This window comes from Eretmochelys imbricata, chromosome 8, assembly GCF_965152235.1.
Source record: "Eretmochelys imbricata isolate rEreImb1 chromosome 8, rEreImb1.hap1, whole genome shotgun sequence".
Classification (NCBI taxonomy): Eukaryota; Metazoa; Chordata; order Testudines; family Cheloniidae; genus Eretmochelys; species Eretmochelys imbricata.
Genome location: NC_135579.1, coordinates 82,740,350 through 82,768,073, shown reverse-complemented (window position 1 = coordinate 82,768,073; position 27,724 = coordinate 82,740,350). Strand labels below are relative to the sequence as shown.

At 39.3% G+C, this 27,724-nt stretch overlaps 1 protein-coding gene across 1 annotated transcript in view; it reads right to left on the bottom strand.

Moving 5' to 3' along the window:
• The window catches only part of ADGRL4 (adhesion G protein-coupled receptor L4), a 93,537-nt gene that overhangs the window by 12,787 nt on the left and 53,026 nt on the right, over positions 1-27,724 (bottom strand). The window contains exons 4-12 of the mRNA XM_077825130.1: positions 19,280-19,350; positions 17,261-17,440; positions 16,990-17,173; positions 14,293-14,409; positions 11,984-12,177; positions 10,565-10,735; positions 8,845-9,048; positions 7,078-7,298; positions 6,897-6,963 (exon numbers count right to left, since the gene is read on the bottom strand). Coding sequence (XP_077681256.1) covers positions 6,897-6,963; positions 7,078-7,298; positions 8,845-9,048; positions 10,565-10,735; positions 11,984-12,177; positions 14,293-14,409; positions 16,990-17,173; positions 17,261-17,440; positions 19,280-19,350 — 1,409 coding nt within the window. The remainder of the gene's footprint in view (positions 1-6,896; positions 6,964-7,077; positions 7,299-8,844; positions 9,049-10,564; positions 10,736-11,983; positions 12,178-14,292; positions 14,410-16,989; positions 17,174-17,260; positions 17,441-19,279; positions 19,351-27,724) is intronic.

The following is a 27,724-nucleotide window of genomic DNA, read 5'->3' as shown; positions in this document are numbered from 1 at the left end:
TGAGAAAACAGTTACCCCTCCAACACTGGTAAGATTAGGGAGCTATAGTTTGGAGGCTGCATCTGATTGGTGTCCATGGCACAAGGTAGGTGTCCTCAGGTTTTGTGATTATTTAGCACAGCAGGGTTTATGGATTGCTGAACAACACTACAGTCTGAACTACTGTATTTCAATCAGGCTTGCAGCCTTGATCTTTAAATCAACTGCCAATTTTTTCCACTTCATCCAGAGAAATGGAGTAGTGGAACATTTTTCTGAAAGGTGAAAAGGTGACTATTAAGACTTACTTTTCTGAAGAATAATAAAGCTATAGAAAGTCCTTGAAAGAAATTAATTGCCACTAAAAGGCAGACTTAATAACCAGCGTAGATATAAAACAAGTGGTTAAAATGGCTTATAGTTTCTGGAAGATGCACTCTAAACACTAGAGACCAAACAATACACATCTGTGTAAGAAATGTAAATCGGTATCTACAACAATGTAACCTCCAGGAAAGCTTAAACTCTAAGGAGCATAAACGCTAGCTGAAAAGTGTGAGCTGGTGGTAAAGTTTGTTATGGCAGGTGCTGGAGGTCAAGGAACCTTTTAAATAACTTATTGTAGGCTATCAAGAATACTGGCCATGAACTTCACAATTAGAACAGAAATAATGATATCAAAATCTGAAGAGACAATGGGCCTGATTCACCATCCCATTAGTCCAGTTGCTGTTGTTGCTTTTTAAACCAGTGGAACTGCATTGATTTCAGAGGAGCTGCACTATAAAACTGGAGTGGCAGAGTAGTAAATCTGCCTGATATCTGAGGGCTGAGAAATATTTTTTATGCTGAGCGTATTTTCAACATGAAAGATGTGATCAATCAGAACAATCCAGATTAAAGCATTAAGTATGGGAAATTTGCTACATGGGAAACAGTGCAGTAATAGTTTTGTCTAGAACCTCTTTTGCATTGATTACAGCAATATTACTAATCCTGAATCAGCCTCAAATGCACAGAACTAGTATTAAAGCTGCTGAATACTATTTGATGAATGCACTATTCAGTTCATTTGACCATTTTTGTTGAATAAATAATTTGACCAAAGCAGCAAAATTCATCAAATAAATAAAATATATTTTTTTAAGTAATTGACCAGCTCTAATGAATATGAAGGCAGTCCCTTAATGAAAAGCATTAATCTACTGGTAGCCTGCTTTCATCATTCACATGTCACTCTTCTGAATTGTGCAACTGCAATCTGTATATTTTATTCATTTACCCATTCATTTATACACATGAAGTTCAAAATACTATGGTCAATCACTGCAATTATTAGAATATTTCTATTGTACAATGTATGATTCACACATACCATGGTATGTAACCTATTGCTTTTCAGCCTCTGTACCAGATAACTGGTGGATAGCTAAAATAATGCTGATTTTTGAAAAAAACAAACAAACAAACAAAAAAACCCACTCCAGAGGCGATCCTGGTAGTTACAGATCATTAAACCTAACTTCAGTTCCAGGCAAACTGGTTGAAGCTATAATAACAGAACAAGGAGTAATGGTCTCAAGTTGCAGTGGGGGAGGTTTAGGTTGGATATTAGGAAAAAAAATTCACTAGGAGGGTGGTGAAGCACTTGAATACGTTACCTAGGGAGGTGGTGGAAACTTCTTCTTTTGAGGTTTTTAAGGTCAGGCTTGACAAAGCCGTGGCTAGGATGATTTAGTTGGGGATTGGTTCTGCTTTGAGCAGGGGGCTGGACTATATGACCTCCTGAGGTCCCTTCCAACCGTGATATTCTATGATTTATATAGAGGCATTATGATATTTTCTGTCTTGTTATCTATCCCTTTCTTAATGGTTCGTGACATTCTGTTTGCTATTTTGACTGCTGCTGCACATTGAGCAGATGTTTTCAGAGAACTAGCCACAATGACGCCACCATATCTTTTCTGAGTGATAATTAATTTAGACCCCCATTATTTTGTATGTATACTTGGAATTATGTTTCCCAATGTGCACTTGTCCTTCAGATTTCTTTTGGCCCTGTCATAAATATAAAGGGAAGGGTAAACACCTTTAAAATCCCTCCTGGCCAGAGGAAAAACCCCTTCACCTGTAAAGGGTTAAGAAACTAGGATAACCTCGCTGGCACCTGACCAAAATGACCAATGAGGAGACAAGATACTTTCAAAGCTGGGGTGTGGGGGCGGAGGAAACAAAGGCTCTCTCTCTGTGTGATGCTTTTGCCAGGGACAGAACAGGAATGGAGTCTTAGAATTTAGTAAGTAATCTAGCTAGATATGCATTAGATTCTGATTCCTTTAAATGGCTGAGAAAATAAGCTGTGCTGAATGGAATGTAGATTCCTGTTTTTGTGTGTTTTTGTAACTTAAGGTTTTGCCTAGAGGGATTCTCTATGTTTTGAATCTGATTACCCTGTAAGGTATTTACCATCCTGATTTTACAGAGGTGATTCTTTTTACTTTTTCTTCTATTAAAATTCTTCTTTTAAGAATCTGATTGCTTTTTCATTGTTCTTAAGATCCAAGGGTTTGGGTCTGTGTTCACCTATGCAAATTGGTGCGGATTTTTATCAAACCTTCCCCAGGAAAGGGGGTGTAAGGTTCAGGAGGATTTTGTGGGGAAAGACGTTTCCAAATGGCCTGTTTCCCAATTATATACCTGTCAGACGTTTGGTGGTGGCAGCAAGATAAAGTCCAAGCGCAAAAGGCAACATAGTTTGTATCTTGGGAAAGTTTAACCTAAGCTGGTAAAAGTAAGCGTAGGAGGTTTTCATGCAGGTCCCCACATCTGTATCCTAGAGTTCAGAGTGGATAAGGAACCTTGACAGGCCCAATCCTCTAATTTGTCTAGGTCCCTGTGGATCCTATACCTACCCTCCAGCGTATCAACCTCTCCTCCCAGTTTAGTGTCATCTGCAAACTTGCTGAGGGTGCAATCCACGCCATCCTCCAGATCATTAATGAAGATATTGAACAAAACTGGCTCCACTTGATACCGGCTGCCAATTAGACATGGAGCCATTGATCACTACCCGTTGAGCTCGGCGATCTAGCCAGCTTTCTATCCACCTTATAGTCCATTCATCCAGCCTATACTTCTTTAACTTACTGGCAAAAATACTGTGGGAGACCGTATCAAAAGCTTTGCTAAAGTCAAGGAATAACATGTCCACTGCTTTCCCCTCATCCACAGAGCCAGTTATCTGGCCATAGAAGGCAATTAGATTAGTGAGGCATGACTTGCCCTTGGTGAATCCATGCTGACTGTTCCTGATTACTTTCCTCTCCTCTAAGTGCTTCAGAATTGATTCCTTGAGGACCTGCTCCATGATTTTTCCAGGGACTGAGGTGAGGCTGACTGGCCTGTAGTTCCCCGGATCCTCCTTCTTCCCTTTTTTAAAGATGGGCACTACATTAGCCTTTTCCCAGTTGTCCGGGACCTCCCCCAGTCGCCATGAGTTTTCAAAGATAATGGCCAATGGCTCTGCAATCACATCCGCCAACTTCTTTAGCACTCTTGGATGCAGCGCATCCAGACCCTTGGACTTGTGCTCATCCAGCTTTTCTAAATAGTCCCGAACCACTTCTTTCTCCACAGAGGGCTGGTCACCTCCTCCCCATGCTGTGCTGCCCAGTGCAGTAGTCTGGGAGCTGACCTTGTTCGTGAAGACAGAGGCAAAAAAAGCATTGAGTACATTAGCTTTTTCCACATCCTCTGTTACTAGGTTGCCTCCCTCATTCAGTAAGGGGCCCACACTTTCCTTGACTTTCTTCTTGTTGCTAACATACCTGAAGAAACCCTTCTTGTTACTCTTAACATCGCTTGCTAGCTGCAACTCCAGGTGTGATTTGGCCTTCCTGATTTCACTCCTGCATCCCCGAGCAATATTTTTATACTCTTCCCTGGTCATTTGTCCAATCTCCCACTTCTTGTAAGCTTCTTTTTTGTGTTTAAGATCAGCAAGGACTTTACTGTTAAGCCAAGCTGGTCGCCTGCCAAATTTACTATTCTTTCTACACATCAGGATGGTTTGTACGCCCATTGTACGCCCACATCTTGAATACTGTATGCAGTTCTGGTGGAGGATTAAAGGCAAGTTTGAAAGCTGCCGGTATATATAGTTTTATATCTGAAAATTCTGTTGCTCTATCTGTTTATCTCAGAAGAAAAGTAGCATTTCTTTTTCAAAGTATGTAATCGTTTTGTGTTTTTTCTCAGAGATTTCTCCACTGATTTTGAATTAATTAATCTTTCTCTGGAATAGCAACCTTGGAAAGCCTTATGGAAAGAAACAGGGCTTACTAATTTAAAAGGTATTTCCAAGTCCTCATTGCCTTGGAAAAAGCATACAATTGTTACATTCCCCGCACCTAGCACACTATTCAGGAAGGACGAATAGCAAGAATGGAAATAATGCCATCAGTATCCATTCCACAGAACTTAGTACTGACTTCATTTCCTAAATCAAGCATTTCATAAGATATTTTCTATTTTCTCCTTGGAGAGTTACCTGGGTTGAGGTTTTCAAAGTAGAGCAGGCAAATTAGTGAATCCCCTGAAGTACTTTGAAAACCTTCCTGTGTATGTCACTTCTTAATTTCTGTTTTACCACCCAATCAAAACTATCAAAAAGTCACACAGCAGCAAAACAGTCCACTGTGAATGGAGTACATTCCCTCATGGATTTAGTAGTGTGTGCACACATGGTTATTAACAGGTAATAATCAGTGTGTAAGAATATTGTTAAAATAAACAGTGTCAGAAGGCAATTTCATTGCATAAGCAACCACAACAAAACAATTGTTGATCTGGTTTCCTGATCTGCTACAGCCATGTTGTGCTGCTCCACGGATGGAAAGGGATTGGAAACTAGTCAGAGTGGTCTCTTCCTGGAGAGGGAAATTATCTGGTTGTGTAGAACTGACATAGTGGGTCTAACCCATTCCAATCTGTGCCCCGTGATCTTCTTGTTGTTGGGGGCATGGCAATCAGGTTATCACTGTATATCACATATTCCACCTACTACTGGATGATTGGACTGCTTCTGGGGTCAAAGGTGACTAAACATAAATTAGAGCAGTTCTGATGCTACTCTAACTTATGCCAAGGGCTGAGCGGGCATAACTGGGGAGCCACAAAAGTGGGGTCAAGTATCTTTGCATCTTTTCTTAGGTCCTGCACCAAGCACAGCTCAGTTGGACCTGAGAATTGAAACTCATATGTATATATTGTGACAATTTTTATATTTGGATCCCCTAGTTTTATAGACTGGAGTTTCCTTATACTAACAGTGAATTAATCTAAGACACAGCACTGCCAAGAAATTAATGATAAAAGGAAAAACTGATACCCCTCCCCCTCAGAGATATGAGGATGGGAATGGCAAGAACAAAGAAATGTGGACCTTGTAAGTTATCCTCTCAGAAGAAGTGGATAGAGTCCATAAAGGAGGCAGGGGAAATGGCATCCTAAGTCCGCAAAGCCCTACGATCTAGAAGACAGGAGAAAACTGAGTCTTAGTGAGGAGTTGTCTCTCCTCACTGCTCTTCTTGCCCCCTTTCAGCCCTGACAACCTGTCTCCTGCAAAATATACTTCTGCACTACTCTGATGCTGGAGTTACTCTCCACTGGTCTGGTTCCCATGTAGAAGTTAGAATGACTTGAAATTTGCCTTTGGCTTCTGTGCTGGGCTTGGAAGGGATGGGTGAGTGGGGGCTATATTGTCCTGAGTGAGATTGTCCTGTATCTAGTAGAGTTCTCGCAGGAACGATGCACAACTAGCGCGACAGAGCTCAAGATTTGGACCCCTAACTTCTGTGGGAATTTTTGGTACACACATAATGCAAGTAGAATTGGGCCAAAATATATCTGGTATTTTATTCAGCATTAAAGAGGTTAATATTTTCATGTATGTAGTCATTGCTTAAACTCTTTTGCTTTCACTCTACTCATATTGAGCACTGTCACTTTCTCCTTTTAAAAATCCACAAATTTATCACCAAACACATAAAAAATTAGCTAAGGATTGTAACTGAACTGACCATAGAGGCCATAAGGCCCCCACTATACCTTCTCCTTCTTAGAGCTCCTGCTATTGTCTGATCACTGTCAATCTTTTTATATACAGTGATGCCCAATTACAGATGGAATGGTTTGTTAAACTTCAAGAGCATTTCTAGGTGCTGTAAAGTACCAAAAGATGTCTTATTTAGAATGGAACATATAATACCTGCCAAATATACAGGTTTGAAACCACTTCCAATAAGAATTAAAAAGGCCCTCTTCCTATCTGAAATAGGGCTATCAATACTTGACTTGTCTGCCCACGTGAAATAGAGGGTTCTTGTCGTTGACATCGCAATTTAGTTTAAAATAGCTTTGATGATGACAGGGTACATAGGAAAGATAAAACCATAAAGATGACAGTCTAATCTTCTAAGATGACCGATCACTGATAAAAGATTAAGTAACGGAACATTTCAAATACTAGATTATCTGTCTGTTGGCACAGTGTCTGTATACACCTCCTGCTGAGCCTTGCTGAGATACCACTTAAATGTGAAGATGTTGCTTCTTACAGACTAAAAATGCTGCACTGAATTCCTAAAACTATCAAGTTAAAAGGAAGAAAAAAAGTATAAAGAAACAGCCCTGATCTGCCATGGAGTTTTGTTAGTCAAACATTTGTTTTCCAGGCTAGCAAAGCATTTAGATGTACAGCATAGAAATAATTTAGAGACACTATAAAAATAGTCTAAAATAGTCAATCCTGCCCCACAGTTAGCACTCACAGATAAATTGCCAATAGTTTAGTGATTATTAAACACCTTTTATTATCAGTTTTATGAACTATAATAAAAAAGGAAAATTATACTTACAAGAATTATTAGACATGCTGGTCCTATAAAACTCCATATAAAGTTATTCTTTGTGCTGAGCCAACATCTGAAAAGTAAACAGCACAGAATGTCTTGAAATGTGCCCAACTCCTGCATATACTTCCTGTGCATTCTTACATCATGTTATTGACTGAAACAGACATGTAAAACAGCAACTTACACTTCGGTAGTGCCGTAATATTTATATCCTAGCGCTGCTGAAATTCCGACCACCACTGCTGGACTCACGTAACCAAAGATATAGAAGTTCTTGTGTAAGAATCCCTTGTTGTAGATGACTCCCACAACTATAAGGTACAGGTGTATGCCTTCAATGCACATCCATGCAAAAGCAGCTAAAAGGAAATAATGGAGTAATCCAGCAGTGATTGAACAGAAGAGCTAGAAAGTCAACCAGAGAAAGCAAAGTTATAAATAGTAATTAATTTATTACTATTACAATATATGACCTGGGGCTCTGTTTATTAATAATTATGCCAAAAGGGTATCATCATAGTCCAAATTTAACCATGATTTAGAGATACTTGGCCTAAACAGAAAACTAAACGTCTTCATTATTATTTTTCTGTAGCAATCTGTAGGGCAAAGAAAATATATTTAACTTTTAAAATCGAGCTGTGGATATGTCTGTGTCTCCCTGCCCAAATCACATCTATAAATGGACACTCTTGACCCCACAATTGCTGTTTAGTCTATATATTGTGCTGAATTAATCAAGATGCATTTTTCCTTGAGATACCAAAATTAAATTGCCTGACAAATCATTATTTAAAGTTTTATTTTAAAGCCTATGGACATCCTTTTAGTAAACAATGCTTGTAAAATTACACTCCTCAGTCAATCAATACCGGAGAGCTGTCTCAGGAATTTCAAGTGATATTTTTCAATCAATTTAAAATACTGTTCTTCAATACATGAAAAAAGAGAAGATGTCAAGCTAATTCAAAAATTATAATTATTAATATCTTACTTGTACATAGCAACTTTCACCTGAGAATCTCAAGGTGCTAAAGAGGTCTTTTTACATCACTGAGGTAGATTATGCAGGGATTACGTCACAACCCCCACCCCTACTGACTCAGCCACCTCTGGTGTGGTACACATCAATGCTAACCAGCAGTTTAAGGCAGGAAGTGAAGAATACCATATTCACTTGAAACCACAGGATAATTTAGGTAGGCAGAATATATCTAACTGAACTATAATCTTCCCAGGAAGCAGGGCTCAACATTCGTACTCCACTGAAGAGTGTCATGGGATGATTTAATTGGGGATTGGTCCTGCTTTGAGCAGATTTTTAGATACCAAGACAAATATATGACAATGGACTTGATGATCTCCTGAGGTGCCTTCCAACCCTGATATTCTATGATTCTATGAGGTCTTAAAAAGGACAGGAGTACTTGTGGCACCTTAGAGACTAACAAAGTGACAGTGAATGGTCAAGACTTCACTTTTAGATCTTATCTGATAGATGGCACCTCTAGCAGCACAGTATCTTTAACACAAGCCTGGGGCTTTGATTCAGGACTGACTCTGAGGGAAAAGTGCCATCCATTGATTCGCCAGCATTGCTTTGTACAGCACCTAAATGCTTAGTTGGTGGAACTGTTAAAGGCCAAAACATTAGGGTTGTGAAACAGCTGAAATACCAACCACATGGAGGCCAAGGTCTCAGATAGTGTAAACTGGCAAAGCACCATTGAATTCAATGTAGCTATATCAATTAATGTGGCTCCATTTCTTGAACTAAAGCATGCACAGACAAAACACTTTGTGTTCACCATAAGTACTGTGGAGACTCAATAGCACTAGAATATTCATATTAACATCAGAAACTATTGCGTGCTATATGGAAAATGGTACTTTATACTGTATATTTACTTTGCAAAAATGTAAAAATCAAGGAAAGACAAAGGCTACACACCTTATTATTGTTCATATTAATTCCAACAAGAAAGATAAGTTCTGCCAGGAAAAGGCTGCAGCAGAGATTTTTGTGAATTGTCGTTCTAGTGCTTTGAATTTCACTGAAGAACCAGAAGGTAAAAATACACATGGAGAGGCAAATCAACGAAATAATTATTCCTAGCTGAGTGATTCTTGTAAGAATGTTATAATTTGTAACACCCTGGGGGGAAATTATAATATAATAGTTAAGAGAATAACTGTGTACCTTGTCAAAAAAGCATCATTCTATAATATAGTCCCTTTTACCTTTTTACAAAACATACATCAAAACTGTGTGTAGGGTTGCAGTGCAAATGCATACTTTTGATCATCTCAGAAGTATTTTTTTTTTTGAGGCAGATATAATGCTCAGGAAAACCAATAGTAAAATAAATATTTCAATGTTCTTAACACCAGTGATGTGTTATTTCCTTGCATAATATCATCTTAGTATTGATATCTGGTAATATGACTTTTAAAATATCTGATCTATTACTAAATGATAAACATATTGGCAATATAAAATGTATTAATACTTGACATTAAAATATTACCCCATCAGAGACTCATTCATATTTGCCTACATAGCATAAGGGCATCTCTTTTCTTCAGTGTAAACATGAGCAATAAAAGACTTGGAAATCACAATTGCTTAAATCAAATGCTAGTTCAAGATACATAGCATGGATATGGTCTAAAATATTATGGGCTATTTTTAATGATTATGTGCACGTATTTTCTGTTCAGAAGGACAGTTACATTGGCTACTTGGTATTCAGCAAAAAGAACCTCTGAAATACGTGACCGCATAAGGACAGGCTGTGGCTGGCCATAAAGTATATCTAAATATGGATTCTAAATACAGGCCCAGAGATTATCCTCTTTTTAAAATAAACTACACAAGGACACCTCAAAAGTCTTAAATTTGAACGGAAGACTTAAGATGCTATTTAGCAACTAAGACGCACCCTCTATCAGACTGAAGTGGACAGTGTGGAAGAATTGTCTCAGCACAACGTACTCATGCTAATGCTCTTCTTATCGCCGATTCTGATGACTAAAAAAAGCTGCCTCCCAAGGCTAAACCTAGGCTCTTTATATATCCTGTATGGATTCCAAAAATCTTAGGGGCCTTTTAATGTAAGTGGGGCCCAAAGTGAGGGGTCATTTTCACAATTCTGTGATGTTTGTGAGAGTCTCTCTTTTAATGTTCATGAACTCAGTCCTGCCTTGCTATTCCTATACAATTTTCTGACAGTGCTATTGCAACTCAGGGGATACATTTAAAGGAGACATTCCAGATTTTTAGATACCAAGACAAATATATGACAAAAAGCATTGTGAGAAAAATCCCAGGCCATATGTCTTGCTGATCACTTCAGATACCAGTTAAATCACATTGTAGCCTTGAAGTGGGTTTTGAAATAAAAAGCCACAGACTGCAGGTTTGGAACAAGATTCTTTGCTGCATCACTGTCCTGTCATACTGCAAAATGGACACAAAGAAATTCAGACAGAAATGGGAGGAATTGTGTTTGCACTGTTCACAATAAACTGTGTGTTTGCTGAATGAGGAAAAAGAGATGGAACCAAAAGGAGGGTTGGGGGAGGGGAAGTATATTAGTGGTAATGAAAAAAAAACACATTAAATGAGATCTAAGTATCTGGTAAAACACTAAGTGAAAAATAGCACTTACAAGAGAGCCGCCTGAAGACATCAAAACAGCAAAATGAGTCAGATGATTACATTTGCATGAGGTATGAGTAGTGTTGGAATGTGTCAGCTCACAGCCTTCGGTAGACCAGTTGCCATTCATTGTATCTGCTGAGTAGTTCCAAAATGCACATTTAATATCCTTATCTGCAGTCTGGAAGAGAAATAAGATGTTTTACTGATGGTGAAAGGCAGGAAATTTTCCATCAAGAGACTGTTGTTACATTAGCCAGAACAATTCATTAAACATTGTATTTGACTGAAGGAAGGTTCAAGAAAAAAATAAAACCCCAACCTAGACACAACCTGCCCCCCACCCCAAACCAACCCTCAGAACATAAACCAAAACATAAAACAAACAAACAAATCTATCCCAGGCAATTAAAAATGGCACAACATTGAAATACCTGATTCACCTAGTTAACAGCAGGCTAAACAAGCTGGACTGACCCAATTACCCAACCTTCCTGGCACTTAAAAAGGTGTCAGAATCTTATATCTGGTACACAGCTATATATACATACATACATGCACCTATTGAATGGAACAACTTGCAACATTACAGCCACATTGCTGCCCCTATCCTACCCAATAGAACAGCTTGGTTCCATTCTTTCCTTCTCATTTCCTGCCTCTTCATTTGCAGCCCGAAGGCAACATGGGTCTTTCTGTTCTGTCACACTGAAGACCTTGGGCACTTGTAAAGCAACCTGGGGTGCCTCCATCTACAAGTAATGTGAACTAGAAAAGGACTTGAGGCTTAGCTCACTGCTCATAAATTATCTTGTGTTGCAATAGTCACAGCACAGGGAGAAAATAGATTTCTCCTCTACATTTTGTAAGTCCAGCCAGAGGGTCAGGTGGGCAGGGGAGGAGGAGGAGGGAGTCAGGTTAATTGGCACTTAAGGCCATTTGTGGCCCAACATCAACACACTGACATCAAATGTGATGCTAGCAACTGCCAAGACCCATATTATTATTATTTGTATTTGGGGTAAGACCTCGGAGTGCCAGTCATGGTATGGCACGGGCCAGGGCCCTGATGTGCTACACTCGGTAATGTGCACACAACAAAAAGGTTCTGCAGTCACTTCTCCTACGGAAATCTGCTTCAATCTGATTTGAAGTGTTTCCCTTTTATGGATATAGCTCTAATCATCTGACCAACTGTTGGCGAGATTATCCTAAATACAGAAAGGTCAGAAGCCGGAAGGATTCTCTGATCGCACTCATAACTTTTTCCCCACCTTTACAGCCCAGTGACTCTGTAGTTATTACTGTTGACATATTCTAGCAACATTTTCCCATGGTAGCCAACATATCCTGCAGGTACAGTTATATCACATCAAATAATTACAGTACTGTTTTCCTTTCTTCAGATGTTAATTAAAAAAAATCTTACCTTGAAGTACTTTAAAGTAAATGTTATTTTCTCAAGCTCATAGAGTGTAGGTGGATTTGAATTAATTGCAACAGCAATAACTGATGAGCTTACTGTCTCTCTCTGCTCTGAACTATCTTTCGATGAGAAGTTTTTAGATGATGAAAGCAAAGGACCAATATTGCTATACCTCAGAAACACAACTGCAACAGTGCCTATCAATCAAACAGACTGTGTTTAGTAGTTTGTGGGGTTTTTTTTTTTTAATAGTAGAACAAAATTGAAGACATTAAGGGAACAATAAACAATAGACATTATTACTGCTATGGCATAAAATATGCAAAACAGATGGAATCTTTGTGGAATACTTACAAAAATGGTTTAGAGACAGTGAAATATAGCCTGATTTAAAACAAGGTAATAATGTCCATTGGAATTAAAAATGCGAGTTTATATTGGGTATTCCAACAGGGTAGATGCATATTTTTTTCTGGAGCAATGTATGCTTGAAGCAATACTACCTCCGGCTGCAGGTCACGTGTCAGATCTTGTAAGATAAACAATGTTAATATTGGGGGTGAAATCCTGGCCCCATTTTTAAGTCAATGGGAATGTGGCCATTACTTTTACTGCACCCAGGATTTCATGCCTGGTCAGTAGCTGGATAGGAGACATACAAGGCACAGAAACCCCCAGTAATATGTAGAATGCTTCCTCCTGAGTCAGTACAGATACCATGTCCTTCTGTGGCGTTTGGGAGTGAGGTTTTGATTGACTGCAAACCCAGGTAAAGATGGAGAAAGAACTCAAGGTTGGTTTTGCCAGATTTGGGGCACTAATTCTGGTGTTCTGGCAAAAGTCTAATTTCTTCTTATTATCCATATTTCAGTGACACCATAAGGCCCCAACTAAGATCAGGACCTCATTATGCTAAGTGCTGTCCAAACACATAGTAAGAGAGTCCCTGCCCAGATAAGCTTACAAACTAAACAAGATACGATACGCTAGTGCTGGAAGAGGACACAGAGATACAGTGAGTTGTGAAGTGACTTGCCCAAGGTCACCGAGCGGATCTGTGGTTGACCCAGAGACAGAGCTCAGGTCTTCTAAATCCCAGAAGCCAGTGCCCTACTCATTGCACTACACCAGCAGTTCTCAAACTTCCTTACACTGTGACCCCCTTCTGACAACAAAAATTACTACACAATCGAGGGCACAGTGGAGGTGGGGCTGTAACCTGAGCTCCACCTCCCAGGGCTTAAGTTGAAGCCTGAGCCCCACTGCCCAGGGCTGAAGCCTTTGGGCTTTGGCTTCAGCCCCAGACTTCAGCGAGTAAAACGCCAGCCTTGGCAACCACATTCAAATGGGGTTGCAAACCACTTTAGGGTCCCAACTCACAGTTTGAGAAGCGCAGTAGTACACCATCTCTCGCAGATCATTTTGATACATTATGCCTGCCAAAATTCTCCACCTTGTTTCAGCTAGACATTTTTTCTTCACTGGCTGTCCTAAAGTTATACAGTGGTGCCATGTGCTATTACACAGCTGATGTGTTTCAGTTTAGGGGGATAGATTGTCATGTGTGAGGGGATTTCACATAAATGGTATATTATCCCTCTAGGTTCTCAATATAGCCACCATCACTTTCGTACGTCTCTGTGTGGTACTCCCACCACAGCAATCAGGGTAACAGCATCTTGGTTTCAAAGGACATTTGATGGGGTATTTTTCAGGAGGGATAACTGAGTCTGCAAGTCATTCCTTCCACTTAATCCAACTCTGACAGCTTGTAAGACTTGTCTACTGTCTTGGCTTTCTTTTTGCTGAGGAGTGGGTTGAGATGTGTGGGATGGTTGGGAATGGGAAGTTTTATTGTGCTGCTGATCAGTTCATTCCTTGGGGGTTGGGGTCAGTCTGGATGGGCTAGTTACACTTGGATCTTACTTTACATATTTTTAATATACGTACATGCACCTCAAGCTTTACGATAGCTACAGCAATATGCTTCCTTGTAAAGTGCTTTAGATGTGCCAGTATGATCATTAGTATTTTAGTACATTTAAAACATATTGTAATAAAAAAAAAACAGAAATGGAGGGCTGTACTCATACAAAAACAAGAGGCATAATTTTCCTGCAGTGCATTACAGCAGTGGAAGCTGTAGAGCAGATAGGACACAGGGCTAGACAACAAGGTGTTACAAATGCCTTTCTCTATTGCTATCAACATCACAACTGCACAGTTAGTGAATTATGTATCTGATTTTTGCCAGCAAGTAGGTACCAGGAATGCTGCTTAAACCAAGCTATTGTTTAATGGCTTTTTCTTACCATTAGAATTAGGTGATTCCTTTTTCTTTGGAGATATCTTTATATAATCTCCTCCCATGCGTGCATGAGGGTGAATATGTTTCGTGTGGTGCGAATCAAAAGCCAAAACCTTGAGAGCTGTAAAAAGAAAAATACTATGCAAATCACTTCCATTACAGTCTAACATAATTTTACAGTTAGGTTAATAAATGTGACATCGGATTGCATAATTATTGTGAATTTTAAGAATACACCATTGTGCCAAATATTTCAAGGAGAAATGCTATTAATATGGTACATGTTTGCTTTAAACCTCTAGACTTTGTTATTCTAATGCATACATTTTTCTCTCATACCTTTTATTCTTTCCATGAAAAATATGGTCTTTTATTTACTTTGCATTAAATTAGGCCCTGGAAAGAATAATGTAGGTTACTTTAGGAAGAGCTATTGCTTTATTAAAAATTCATTTCTGAAAGGGACCACAAATCACAATTATAAAAAGCAAAGGATAAAATGCTCCATTGAATAGTAACATTTGAAAAAGCCAATTTTTGAAAAGTGAATACCCTCACAGTTATCATTCCCTGGTATGAAATGCACATTGCACCATGACATAATGACGTGTGCTGTCAACAAACAAAACAAAAACAAACAAACAATCATCGCCCCTCAGGACAAAAACTACATTAGAGGACACTGAGCTCTTTACTCAGTTCATTATAGTGCAGAGTTTCAATCACCAACAGTGGGGAAAAAAAAGTCAATCAGGCCTTAAAGAAAAAGAAAAAAAATCTAAAACTTGACTGATGGGCTAGAATCACTAAACTAGACCATCTGCATTGCTTATAGTGCAGCACACAAAAACAATATGAGCTTTTCAATAGACCAGCTGTCAGAAAATGTTTGTCAGGACATAAGAAATAGTTCTTCGCGGCTGAAGTTTTGGATAGCCTGTAGTTAAAGAAGCTGTGCCATGAAATGCAATGGAGAATGAGATATTATTGTGGGACTGGTCTCAAAAATAAGTTTGTGAGAAACACATCAGCATTGTGGGTAAGATGTTCGTAGTGCTGAGTAGTAATGGGAAAACTTCAAAAGGTTTAGAGCTTGGGTTCAGTTTGGATAAGTGCCCATAAATTCAGATTCTCAAACAAAACTTTGCCAGAAAATGACTGAAATTTTCAAAGCTCTCCATTGGGTCCCTGTATTAGCATCTGCTCTCTTTCGGGTGTGGCCTAGTAAACTGGTCCCACAGTTGGCCATACAACTGGGTCCATCTGTGCTACAAATTACAAATGCAACAGGCTCCCTGGAGTGTATGAGACAGAATGAACCACTGTGTTCTCTCCCTCATTTCATCTGACAGCAGCAAATCTCACTGAAGTGAAAGAAGGAAAAGGATCTGTGCTTCCTCAGAAACTGAGGCAGGTTTTTTCTCAGTATCACGGTGCATTTGGGGAGTGATCTGTAAAGGGTGAGATTGATGTGACCAGGGGAAGGAATACTGGATTTTACTACACCAGACCAGGAAACCGGGTCAATCAGAGGATATATGAGTTGCTCTGGAAGGAGGAAAGCAGAACGGCTGGTCACAATCAAAAAAAGGGAAACAATAATTTAGGCCTGGTCTACACTGCGCGGGGATGGGGGAGAGGGGATTGATCTAAGTTACGCAACTTCAGCTACGTGAATAACATAGTTGATGTACTTAGACCTACTCACCGCGGTGTCTTCACTGCGGTGAGTCGACTGCTGCCGCTCCCCCATCGACTCTGCCTGCACCTCTCGCAGTGGTGGAGTACAGGAGTCGATGGGAGAGCGCTCTGGGGTCAATTTATTGTGTCTAGACTAGACGCGATACATCGACTCCCGCTGGATTGATCGCTGCCCGCTGATCCGGCGGGTAGTTTAAACATACCCATAGTCTTAGGATAGAGTCTCAAAAAATGCTCAGCACTCGCCTTACTCTGCTCCCACTGAAGCCTCTAGTAACACTGTTATCTTCACTGCATCGCTGACTTCAGTGAGAGGAAATAGACCAAAGCTGAGAACTTTTGAAAATCCCACTCTTAGTGTCTTCCTAAGACCACAATACAGAAGACAAGCAACTGATACATGGAGGGAGATAGTGGAAAGTCATGAGAGCCAAGTTGAGATCTTCTCCAATATCCTTCTCTGAGCTTTCCTGAAACTCAAAACACAGCTGTACCATCACTAACACAGGGCTGGGCCTTCAAAGCACAGACTAGTTCAAAGTTTGTTTACATTGCTTTTCCTGAATCAAAAATAAAACAAAACATGGCTTGTAGAGTTCTGTTAGCAACTCTAATTTTCATTCTGTTGGTGTTTTTAATGCATCTGTTCAAGATGTACAATGATTTGCTAAAAGATGACTGCCACTTTGGTCATGAGTGAGGGTTGAACTGGGAAACATTCAGAGCTGAAAGCATGATCCGCTACATCATCCCTCTAAGAACCAAGCTAGATCTTCAGCTTCTGCACCTGGTCTTACCTTCATTGAAGTCAATCAAGTTAGCTGATTTACATCAGCCGAGCGTCTGGCCCAAAATCTGTAGGTGTTTTTTGGTTGCTCATACAAACCAAAATCTGTGGGGTTCCCATAACACTACTTTAATCTCAACAGCTTATACCGAAAAAACTTCATAGTGTAATTCACATCTAAAGTATCACTTACATTCATTTTCTTTTTCTTACCCATTTCACTTGCATTAACATCTAGCTGTGTTGTCTTTTTGAAGTTCTGTGACATGAGCAGCGTTGCCTGTTCCGCAGCATGCATCAGCTTAGTGAGACTTGTTCTCCTGTTATCTGTAGGGAGTGCTTCCCAAACTGTAATCTTTTCCTTTTGAACAAAATTGTTCACGGTGTTAACAAAAACCTGTCAGTATAAAAATATTTTTGAGCACAAAAGCCTTATGCTATTTATAAAAGAAAAAAATACAATAGTAAGGCTCAAGTCACTTACATTAATAGTCATATTAGTAAGTGCTTCCTTGTCAGAAATTGTGTTATTCATGGTACTTAGTGATGGGTAAGATACAGATAATGCTTCCACATATGAAATCACATCTACAGGTGAAAGTTGTCCTACAGTGTTCCTATTGATTTCTTGCAGGAAAGCCAAGGGTTCTTTTATAGTCCTAATCTGAAAGAAACAGGAAATCAGTATACTTAGGAGATTCCACTGGCATTTCAACCAGCAAAGCCACAACGGGTGACTTTTTAAGAACACAAGAGTTGCACAAACGATGGGGAAATAAATTAAGGATTTGTGTGAATTAGTGAATAAGGGCCAGCTTCTGCACACAAACAGGGCACAGCAGGTCAGTGGGTCTACTTATGGAGCTACTCCAATTGATTAGGCATGCCAGAATTTGACCAGGCAAATAGCCATCGTAAAAGTATAATACATAACCAGCATACCGTCTTAATTTATTTTGACCAGTACAACTCAGTTTTATTTAGAATAATGCTCCATTATGTACTAGTAAATGTTCTGTTGCATATTTTGTAAAAATAATTAAGACTTAGTAGTACGGCAACTTACCTACAGCCTCTTCTGTTAAATCTTTGCTGAGAGGTGGAAACAGATAGCCAGTTTTTTTAAAAATGAGGACTATAAAGCACACAGATTACCAAAATTTCATTGCATTCTTAATCCTCACTGCTAAGGGTTGAAAACTATTAAATTACTTCCCTACTGAAAATATTAATATAAAATAATTAGATGGAAATGTTTGTACACAAATGTTTATAGTAGTAATGGGCTGAGAAGATTGAGATCTGGATCTGTATGAGGTTTAGGCTAGGGTTCTGAATTCAGTGTCATGGCTGAATCAGAGAAGGGTTTCAGATTTCCTGGCATTGAAATCCAATGAGATTTCATCCCTAAATAGTAGAAACTTAATGAGATCATCCAATTTGGTGAGATTCCTGTGACCTCAAAGGTGAATATCCCCTGAGATAGTGCTCTCGTGAGATCCGGACTTTATCTTTGGTTGCATCCTAATGGAACTGGAAAACAGGCCTCTTTCTGTTTTTGATCTAACTCAGAATCAAAACTACAGGGGTAGGTTCAGATCCAAGGGCTCAAATTTAAAGCATTAATTTTTCTTCAAAATTTAGATTCAAGGTTTTGACCCAGTTTAAACACAGGTTTAAAACCCTAGTTTAAATACAGGTTTAAAAACAGACAGCCATTCGGTTTTAAGTTCAGATGTTGTACTTATTCTGTCTTCTCTACTTAATTTACAGTAAGCATGTTAATATAATGTATACCTTAAAACTGAAGAAATCAAACCTCTTATGTTAAAAGACTGGGTTCTTTTAAATCTGATCATTGAGGCAAACTGCTTGAGATAAAAAGCAAACACGCCCATGGTGATTCACTTACTCAGTCAAATCAGAAACAGATAGTCTTGCGGACTCACCAGTTTATTTAATTTGCTGTTTGAAATGTAAGCTTCTGGGTAAAAATCTGGTTCCCCAGTTCTTTCACATGCAGCCTAACACACAGTGTTTTGAAGGAGAGAAAAATATTGGTACCCAAGTGTATTATTGCTCTATTTTATATTTTGTCACTTGCCTTCACTGCCTCTATAAATTATCTTTCTAGGTTTCATTCAGAACAAACAAATAGCTGCACATAATTAAATGTAGAAAGGTGTAATTTCAAGAACTTGCCATTCAGAAACTGTTGAGTGATTACCACACTTCTGAATTCTATGCAAAACATGATTTAGTTCACTGGAGATACAAACAAAACAAAGCTTGCAGGCAAATTAACACTGCGATTCAAATACATAACCCATTTCAAATAAGCTGGAAGTATTAAAAAGACTTCTATATGTATGCTTACGTTCAATTATATCTTCTTCAACCATTTGTTAAAAGCGCCTCAATAGATATTATAATCGAAATAACAATTTTAAAAGAGAAAAAATAAAAGAATTTGTAAATTAATCTATAAACCATTGCTACTTACTTCAGCTAATGTTCTAGTAATATTTTCAGTTATACAGTCATTATGTAACTTGCACTTTGCCTTTGGATTTTCTGTAGAAATTAAAAAGAAGACTAATCAATTACAGTATAACAGTTCTTATATAAGAAAACTCAAACCTCTACAGTATTTGGAACTTGCACATGCATATGGATCATTCACAAGCATAAACTATTAGGACCTGATTCTGACTTCACTTACTGGTTTGACACTGGTATAAAGGCACCAAGCCACATTCTCTACTGGTTTCAATGGGAGCAGCTCCACTTACTTCAGTGGAGTTTTGCTAATTTACACCAGCAGAGAATTTGGCCCATTGACGCACTGTTTACACTGGTATGAGTGAGAGAAGAAATCGGACTTATACAGTTTAGAATACACATCAACACAATGTCAGGTTGGGTCTTCAATATAGAACAGATTTCATCATATTGTTCAGTACAAATATATTGCTAAGAGTATATCTCAATGATATTCTTAGAAAATGTAGGTATGAGTGTCTTGCCTCTTTTTCATGTCTGGCTGATTAATCTAACTGAAGATAAAGAGACACTGGTGGGTTTCTCAGAAGATGTAGTTCTATAATAACACATAAACCTTTATAATATCATTTACCTTGGCAGGATGTGCCATCATTTGGCTTAAACTGTAATTTTCCTGTGGATGGTTGATAACCTTCCTTACAGGAGCAGTTATATCCTCCATCCACATTTTCACATTTCGCATGATCTCCACAGGCAATAGTTACTGCTTCACTGCACTCATCTATATCTGCAAATATTGTGAGAAATTGAATTTTTTATTAAGTATTTAAAGACTAACACTTGCTGCCTTGTTGATAAGTTATGCATACAGCAATTTCACATCAAGATTTCACAAAATAACATTAAAGAAAAAATAGCAAAAAGCTAAAAAAGCCAAATTGAATGGCAAAGACATCTGCTAATTATATCACTTAGGGTTCGGGACAATAAAGCACAATTAAGCATCTCTTTAATATTAAAAATATTCTTCAATGAGAGACTGCTGATTTTTTGCACAGCTATAACAACTGTTCACTGAAAAAACCTTCTTTGTACATATACTGTATTTTTCATGTTTTAAAGGTGAGTTTACAAGTTAATTCAACAATATCAAAATACTAGATTATGTATGATGAAAATAATCTAAAACCTAATTTTTCTACATATCATACTAAAATAGATTGTACTACCTTATTATTCAGTTAGGAAAGACAGAGGAAACTGGTATACACAGCCTTTTGATTTAAAATCAATGCTTTATTATTTTAGTATTTAAAGGATCAATTTGCCTGTCTAGTTAATCTAATATTAAAGTCAAAGGCTGTTCAAAGTGCTTGACTTGTCTATTTTATCCACATTTAAACTTAATTTCCCTACAATTGATGATTCCTTCCTAATTAATTTGGGTAGGTAAGTTCAGTAATTCAATTGACAGAGTGAGAGTGGGTCAGAGAATTAAACTGATGAATTGTTGGAAGGAAAGCTGTGAACTGATGGATTTGGAAAGGCAGGGCAAAAACTGATTTGATGCATGGGAAAGAGGGTCTTGCATTATATTGACTGACTGGGGATAGCGACCAAAGAATTCAACTGACACACTGAGCCTTGGAACTATACTGAGTAATTGTGAACAGTGGGGTGAGGATCTGAGAAATTATGTACTGGGGGAGGAGGGAAGAACTGAACAGGCTGGAAAGAGGAAGGACCAAAAAAAGAATTGATTAATTTGTAGTTAGAAGCCAATACATGTATAGATTTAGAAGAGGAGGGGCTGAGAATTGAATTGAAGGCTTGTGGACGTGGAAAACAGAACTGATGATCTGGGAAAGGGGCCAAAATTAAACTGGTGAATTGGGGATAACTGAATACATTGGATAGGGGTTGGGGGGAAACAGTGCTTGTGGGAGAGTGCAAACATTGATGAATTGATGGAGGGGCTCATGCTGATAAGAGGGGCTTAGGAGAGAACAAATAGAGAATGGATGGGGGGGACTATGAAATAGGCTTTTAGTTTTGAGGAACTGATCATTGGTTTTCAGTGCTGGTACTGGTTAGATTAGAGAGTGGATTTCTGGTGACAGTGATTCTGTGAGGCAGAGAATGTGTGAGGCAAAAATGCGTAAGAAAAAGAAGAATGACTGGATTTGGCACAGAAAGGGGAGAGTACGGATAAGGAGGAGTGGGAATACATTTGTGGAAAGTAGAAGTCAGGGTATGTGGACTAGAGAGAGAAGGGAGAAATTCAGGGAATAAAGAAGAATGGGAGACATTTGGAATTGGAAGGAAGAGACAATGTTAGGGAGGGGTTAATACAATAAAAAATAAATATTAGAAGAACAGAGGAAGAAGAACAATGAGAATGGAGGGAGAAAAAAAGATTTTACTTGTCTGAGTGCGGGGAGGGAGGCAAAGATACATAAAGGCATTTGAGGAATACTCAAAGGGCTTCTGCTTTTGGTGGGAATTATTTGTTGGTAATTTAATAGAACATAATTTGCCAATGGCAAGCATGTCTGGTTAAAAAAATCAGATAAATGCTTTAAAAAAATCTTTTGTACATGGAATTGTACATGGCATTTGAACATTTAATGGAGGAGTCTAAGAACCATCTCACCCCACCCTTTTTTATGCTTTATCCACGGTCCCCCACAGCCTCCTATCTTCTACTGGTTTAGACTAAGGCCTTCCTAGACAATTACAGGGTGCCATAATCACACTGGAAGGCACTAAGAGTTATTTTGAAAGATCAAGTGTGAGACTAAGTTGCTGACATCTGTATTATGTTGATAATTCATTTCTATACTTAATTAACAAATATTGAGTCATTTGACTTCAGCATATGGGCTTTTGCATTATTTATATCTGAATGGTTTTTTATAACCTGCCTGCTGAGGTGTCAACCATGTCAAATCTCCGTGGATTGATTAAAGTGAGGAAAACAAAAAGAGAAGTACCATGTGAGATATTCCTACACAAAAGGTAAATCATAATCAAATGCTGTCATTTGAACGCATGGGGCCAAAGACACTAGTCCCGGTATTTAAATAATCCATTCACATCAATTAATTGTATGGCTCTTTTTTGGAGCACATAAATGTCACTCAGTGTCCCACTACTGTAACATAGATGCACTTGGATTAAATTGAAGAGCCAAGGGTGAGAAAACAATGACAACACCAGTCTGCATAATGGTTCCACAGATGAGCCTCACCTCCAGGGATTTTCTTGGCCTTCTCAGCTATGAAGAGAAGGATGTGTAAGTCCTAACAAGATCTCCAGCATGCAGCTCATTGTGAAATATCAATAAATGACAAACTTCACAACAACCTGAAATGCCTGATTCGAATGTGTGCTAAAATAATCTATTAATAGTTTGATTTATAACAACACTTATAAAGTTGGTATTAAAATCAATAGATGACTAATAGCAACCTTCCTTTCCTAAAAATTATACCTCCTAGAGATGTGCATAAATAATTGAATGTATTCCAGATCATCATTGCTAAATATCAGGTTGCTATGTCACTTACCATTACAAGTTTTTCAAAGTTATTGTACTTGTCTTGCAACATATGATAATTTGTTTTTCATAAACCCAAATCATTTATTTGTCATTATTAGGTATTTATATAAATTACCTTTCTTTTCATACTGTTGTCACATATTAGTTGTAATGGAGACCTTAATGAGGAAGCAGGATTTTAAAAACAGAAGTGGAAGCTCATGGACAAGGCATCAAAGATGCTAAGGACATACAAAACGACTGAGGAGTATATACAAATAGTTTATCTGCAGCTAAGTTGTCTATACTGAATGAATATATATGAAACCTAGCTAATACAGTGTTTACTGGAGAAAATAGTTACTGGAGTAGATAACTAAAGGTACTGATCACCTTCACATTTTCTTTAAATCAATATGATTTGTAGGTGCCATCAACAATTTTACTGCCATTTCAAGGTAGACTGTATGTTGCTTTTAAAAATGTTAACAGTGTCAGTTTAAGTTTTCTTCTGTACTTTTTGCATGGTTTTGAGGGGGTCACTCTATTTTAGATGCATGTGCAACTTTAGACCACACAGGAGACAACAGCTTGTCAATGCTTTTAGAAAGTGATCCATTTCCACTTGAGGTTTATAGCTAGGAGCCCATTCATTCTCCGATTATCTACAATCGGAGCAAGTTTGGGCACCAAAAGCCCAGTCTTGTAACTCTAACTCACATGAGTAGTCTTTAGTGAGAAGATTCATAAGTGATGGTTGAAGGACTGGGCCCTTTAACGAGAAGACCATTTGCCATGGCTCAGCAAGGAACCCTCCCTTTCAGAAAATATTCAAAACAAACTCTGGAACTGAGCTTCGAAGCCTTTATAATAGCTCCGATCAGAAAGAAATATTAAAGCAAAATCCCCCAAAATAATACCACGAGCACCAGTTAGCTAGTATGAAAAGAGATGCATAACTTTTTATTATCTTTCTGCTTTTTTGTCACTGCTCATTTACTACAGCAGGCAAGATAATTCCAATTAATATAAAGGTAGTGAGAATGGTTATTATGTTCAGTCTTGCCAACTACGGGATCATAGCTATATTTCTTTGATTCTTCATCAGCCAGTCAAGATAGCTTGATGTCTCCATTATAAATTATGCTTATTATTAGCTTGTAGGGTATTGAAAAGTCCACTGGTAAAGGACCAGATGTCCCTTTTGGTTCTGTACTGTGGAGGGGAGCAATGTACACAAAGTGGATTCCAAATTGTCCTAAGAAGGGCATATGCAAAGCGATAACAGCTACGTGGCATAATGCCATATCCCTGCACAAATGGCATTCTAATGTGCTGACAAAGAAGGGCATATGGCCAATCAGCTGGGGGAAAAGTCAGGACCCGAATGCAGAAGTGCATGCTTGGAAGAATGGTGCAACTTCTTCCAGAAATTGTGATGCAGAGATGTCAAATTCATTCTGGACAGGAACAAATTCTATTTTTGACCCCTTGGACTGGGGTTACAATTTAGGGCTCCATTCCCCCATTGACCCACAGCAGAACATTCACTCATATACAAAGATCAAGGGTGGAAAATGGCTTTTATGTAGTAAATAAGCTTATAATTGTTATTTAGCTTATATAGAGCATCACAAGTGGGAAAATATCCTCACCTTCAGGACCACCACTATTTCTACTTTGCGGTTTTTTCATTCTCTATTCTCCCTTCTCAATTTCTCTGTCCCTTGTCTTTGTGACTCTCGTCCTTCCTTCCCTCTGTTTTTCCTTCTCTACAGCAACCTCCAGTTTTCTTCTCCCTGTGGGTGTTATCATCACCCCCTTCCCTAATCTATCTGATATAATGATCAGCCATGAAAAACTTACCACTGACATGTAAAGTGTCATCATTAGATATTAGAGTTAACAGCCCAATTAGATTAATGGTGGGGAACTGCCATCTCCCAGAAACAGTGTTTCAGGCTATCTTTAGACCCAGGAATACAACATTGCATCAGTTATGCTTGCTTCACATTTGAAAGGTTAACATGAAATCCCAGAGGGATAGAAACTTTTTGTTTGTTTGTTTAAAGAAAGCTTAGATTGTGCAAATTCAGAATAGTCCTGTGGCACCTTATAGACTAATAGAGGTATTGGAGCATAAGCTTTCGTGGCTGAATACCCACTTCGTCGGATGCATGTAGTGGAAATTTCCAGAGGCAGGTATAAATATGCAAGCAAGAAGCAGCCTAGGCATAATGAGGTTAGTTCAATCAGGGAGGATGTGGCCCTCTTCTAGCAGTTGAGGTGTGAACACCAAGGAAAGAGAAACTGCTTATGTAGTTGGCGAGCCATTCACAGTCTTTCTTTAATCCTGAGCTGATGGTGTCAAATTTGCAAATGAACTGAAGCTCAGCAGTTTCTCTTTGAAGTCAGCTCCTGAAGTTTTTTTGCTGCATGATGGCTACCTTTAAATCTGCTATTGTGTCTAGGGAGGTTGAAGTGTTCTCCTACAGGTTTTTGTATATTGCCATGCTGCTTTTACAGATCCAGACTAACACGGCTACCCTTCTGATACAAATTCAGAATGTGTCTTGGGGCCACATAAATACATCAAGTGACAGCACTGTCCTAGTGCAAATTAAGCAGCTCTGACTTGTACAGCATAGCCAACACTACTAGATTCGTATTATAATACTGGTGTCCACTCCAGAAATATGGCACTGCCTGCCACCTAGGTACTCCACTAGGGTGCTACTGTCTGTGTGTAGAAGACATGTCTGAGACCTCTCCCCCCTGTAGCAGATCCATGGGTTACAATGTAATCCCCTATGGCTTCCTCGATAAACTGCAAAACTGAATTTATTTATTTTGTACCTGTATTTAATGGCATAATATGCCACGAGGTTATTTTTGTTTTGGAACGTGTCAACTCCATCCACACTGATTTGCACAAAAGAAGAGGAAAGCCGACAATCAAGGACCACTAGAGGATTACAGTAGAATGTCTACACTCTGAACAGCAGGGAAAAAGTTTATTATTAATTTATAATACCTTAGGCATGGAATAGGACCCCATTGAGCTAGGTGGTGTACAATCACAGAACAAAGAGATGGTCCTTGCCCCATCTAGATATTTACAGTCTAGGACAGAGGTGGGCAAACTACAGCCCGCGGGCCACATCTGGCCCATGGGACCCTCCTGCCTGGTCCCTGAGCTCCTGGCCAAGGAGGTTCACCCCAAGCCCCTCCCCCACTGTTCCCCTCTCCCCAGCAGCCTCAGTGCACAGCGCTGTCAGCGCAATGCTCTGGGCAGCCGGGCAACACAGTTGCAGAGCTGCGGCCTGACCCGGTGCTCTGGGCAGTTTGGCTGTAGCGCCACCAGCCACGGGTGCTCCAGGCAGTGCGGTAAGGGGGCAGGGAGTGGCGGGAGGGGTTGGATAGACGGCTGGGGAGTTGGGGGTGTAGATAGGGGTCGGGGTGGTCAGAAGGCGGGGAACAGGGGGGTTGGATGGGGAAGGGGTCCTGGATGGGGCAGTCAGGAAGGAGGGAGGGGGTTGGATGGGGGGCAGTTTGGGGCAGGGGTTCTGGGGGCAGTCAGGGGAGAGGGAGAAGGGGTGGTCGGATGGGGCAGGGGTCCCGGGGGAGCCGTCAGGGGGTGAGAAGTGGGGTGGGGTCGGATAGGAGGCGGGGGCCGGGCCATGCCTGGCTGTTTGGGGAGACACAGCCTCCCCTAACCGGCCCTCCATACAATTTTGGAAACCCGATGTGGCCCTCAGGCTAAAAATTTTGCCAGCCCCTGATCTAGGATACGACTGCTTTGAAATCAGGGACTTCAGCATGTGTAGGCATATCCAAGCTAGCTTGGATCTAGCTAACTCGAATAATAATAGTGAAGCTGCAGCAAAACAGATGGCTAAATTGGTTAGCCTCTTGAGTACAAAGCTAGCAAGACCAATGCTAGCTCAGGTATGTCTACACGTGCTTTAGTCACACCTATGGCTGCAGTGTAGACATAATCTTAGTACAGGAAAAGGGACAACAGATGGATATAGACAGACAAATGTAATAATAAAAAGTAATCTTTCTCAACTGGCAAAAAAGTAAAGCAAAGCTAGGAACAGTCAAGTGAAACAACTTTGAAGACATGATTTCTGAAGCTTATGGTAAAAATCAAGACATCTTCTAGAAACAGGTAATTTTTACAGCTCATTGTGCTCACAACATGAATCCCAGATAACCTGAGAACAGATTCACAGCAACGTAGTAAAATGGAAACATGATATCAGGATGTGAGAAACATCAATGAAATTTTGACTAGATCATTCTCTAGCCTAATATGCAACTATTTTGCTTATATTTGGAATGGTAAGAAAAGACAGACATTGTCAGGACTGTCAAGCTTTGGAGAGAGATATCTGGAACTAAATATAATCAGCCCAAAGATGATATACCTGTGTAAAGAGGCAGTGGATTTACTGCTTGTTTTCCCATTCCCAAAAGAGTATCACAGCACAAAAAGAAAATTACCAAAGGATTGAAAAAAGAGAAATAGTTACAATTCTTCCAATGAAGGGCAATCCTTAAGGACTGCACAATTGTTCAGAAATAATATTTTCCCAGAGAACATTTCCTGTCTTGTAAGCCTAAATGTGATCCATCAAACTGCTATAGAGGTAGAAACTGAAGGACTGCACAGAAGGTAGGGTAGATACTCATCCTACTCACTATCTTAAACCAGAACTGAAAAGAAGAATCAGTGAGGGATGAAGGGCTGTTTGGAATATTGCCCAGAGTCTGGTGCTGAGGTGTGAGCAAATTGAATGTGGCTGGGACAAACCCTAAAGGCCATTCTGCTGGTCCAGGATCAGTGGATTGCCTTGAATTCTGACCAAATCCCACCTGGCCCCTGCCAGGCCCATT